This window comes from Mirounga angustirostris, unplaced genomic scaffold, assembly GCF_029215605.1.
Source record: "Mirounga angustirostris isolate CCGP_5_RB_7025 unplaced genomic scaffold, mMirAng1.0.hap1 SCAF_14, whole genome shotgun sequence".
Taxonomy (NCBI): Eukaryota; Metazoa; Chordata; class Mammalia; order Carnivora; family Phocidae; genus Mirounga; species Mirounga angustirostris.
In genome coordinates, this window is record NW_026991722.1 from 42,989,553 (window position 1) to 42,991,402 (window position 1,850).

Genomic DNA, 1,850 nt, shown 5'->3' on the forward strand with positions numbered 1-1,850 from the left:
GAGGAGATACCAAAAGCAGATCCATGTTTCCTCCTTCAAAATTTTGTCTCTGGTTTGCTGCTAATTTTTTTAGAAAAGAGGCTTCCAGAAAGCTTTCAGAGTACTTTAATGTCTATGGTGCTGAATTCCTCCCTTAAATATCTATCATTTCATATATGAGTGCAATGTGCTATAGTGAAAGAATGTGGACTTATAAAAAGATAAGTCTGTTTCCTTTTTGTCTGACATCTTAGCGAGGCTGCAGGGGTAGACGCTGCTCTCCCAGCTTCGCTATGCCGCCCAAGGATGACAAGAAGAAGAAAGATGCCAGAAAGTCGGCCAAGAAGGACAAAGACCCAGTGAACAAATCTGGAGGCAAGGCCAAAAAGAAGAAGTGGTCCAAAGGCAAAGTTCGGGACAAGCTCAATGATCTGGTCTTGTTTGACAAAGCGACATACGACAAACTCTGTAAGGAAGTTCCCAACTATAAATTTATAACTCCAGCTGTTGTCTCTGAGAGACTGAAAATTCGAGATTCCCTGGCCAGGGCAGCCCTTCAGGAGCTCCTTAGTAAAGGACTTATTAAACTGGTTTCAAAGCACAGAGCTCAAGTAACTTACACCAGAAACACCAAGGGTGGAGATGCCCCAGCTGCTGGTGAAGATGCATGAACAAGATCCCACCAACTGTACATTTTGGAAAATAAAACTTTATTAAATCAAAAAAAAAAAAAGAGAGAGAGAGAGAAAAGAAAAAGATACGTCTGGGTTCAAATTCTAGCTCACTAATATTCTGGCACCAAGGCCCTAGGCGCCCCTCCCATGGCCTTACTACCTGGTCATCACACCCATTACCCACCTCTGCAACATGAAACTCAGTGTGTTCTGTAGCTACAACCACCTCTCCTGCCTCAGACTCGCCCGGCTATTCCAAATACACTTTTTCTGTAAGTTCTTCAGGATCCAAAACACTATTTTGGATTTGTTTTGCTTTGTTTTGTTTCTTTTCTCCATTTTTTACTAATATTTTGAATTTCTTTGCACATTGCTATACCTACCTGGAAAATAGCGATTTTTTTTTTCTCTGCTCAATTATTTTCCCTGGGAAGTCAGGAATTATGCTTGTCTTGCTGATCATGCTAATATAGTAGACCTTTAATAAATAATTTTTATGCACTTTTGAAGAATATTACTTAACATCTCAGCTCCTCTTTTTTGTCTCCCCTGTAAAATATGGATACTAAAAGTAATAGAATTTTTGCAAAAGTTAAAAATGAGATGACTTATACATATAGCTCTCTTGTGCATAAAAGGTAATCAAGAAATGTTAACTCTCTTATCCATGCCCTTTTTTCTAAGATATAGAGCCATGGAAAAGACAAGAAGATAGCAGGGGACTGGGGAGTGGGAATCTCTTTATCCTTTATGGCCATTATTATAGAGATTTTATCTAAAGATTATGTAGAAAAATTTGTCATGTCTCCAGCATACTTGATTAGAAATTTTTTTTCAAAAACCTAAATTCTTTTCATTTTTTAAAAGTAGATTGTGCCTATTCGTGCATTGTTGCTCCCATATATCCATATAGGTTATTCATATGTGTAAATGATCAGGCAAGGATTGTGCTGGTGTAATTAACATCACACTACTGAAATTAAACAGTGATATCTACAACTTGCTAGGTAGGAAATGGGGAGAGAGAGGGGAGATAAAAGAAGCTAAATAGGATATAGCAAGAAGTCCTTATTTCTGACCATGAGGAAACTCTTCTCAGCTCAGACTCCTCTCAGAATATTAATCTTCCTGCAAAAACATGTGTAAGATAAAACCCTTTCTCCCCTGAGCAATCAAGGACCCAGGAACAAAACCCAA

General features: G+C 38.3%; 1 protein-coding gene across 1 annotated transcript; it reads left to right on the top strand.

Annotated features, from left to right (window-relative positions):
* The first annotated feature begins 213 nt into the window (after window positions 1-213).
* Window positions 214-712, top strand: LOC123852358 (small ribosomal subunit protein eS25-like). Its single transcript, XM_045886395.2, has one exon. It carries the CDS (start codon window positions 273-275, stop codon window positions 648-650), a length of 378 nt encoding a protein of 125 aa, XP_045742351.1. The 5' UTR covers window positions 214-272; the 3' UTR covers window positions 651-712.
* Window positions 713-1,850: the final 1,138 nt, after the last annotated feature.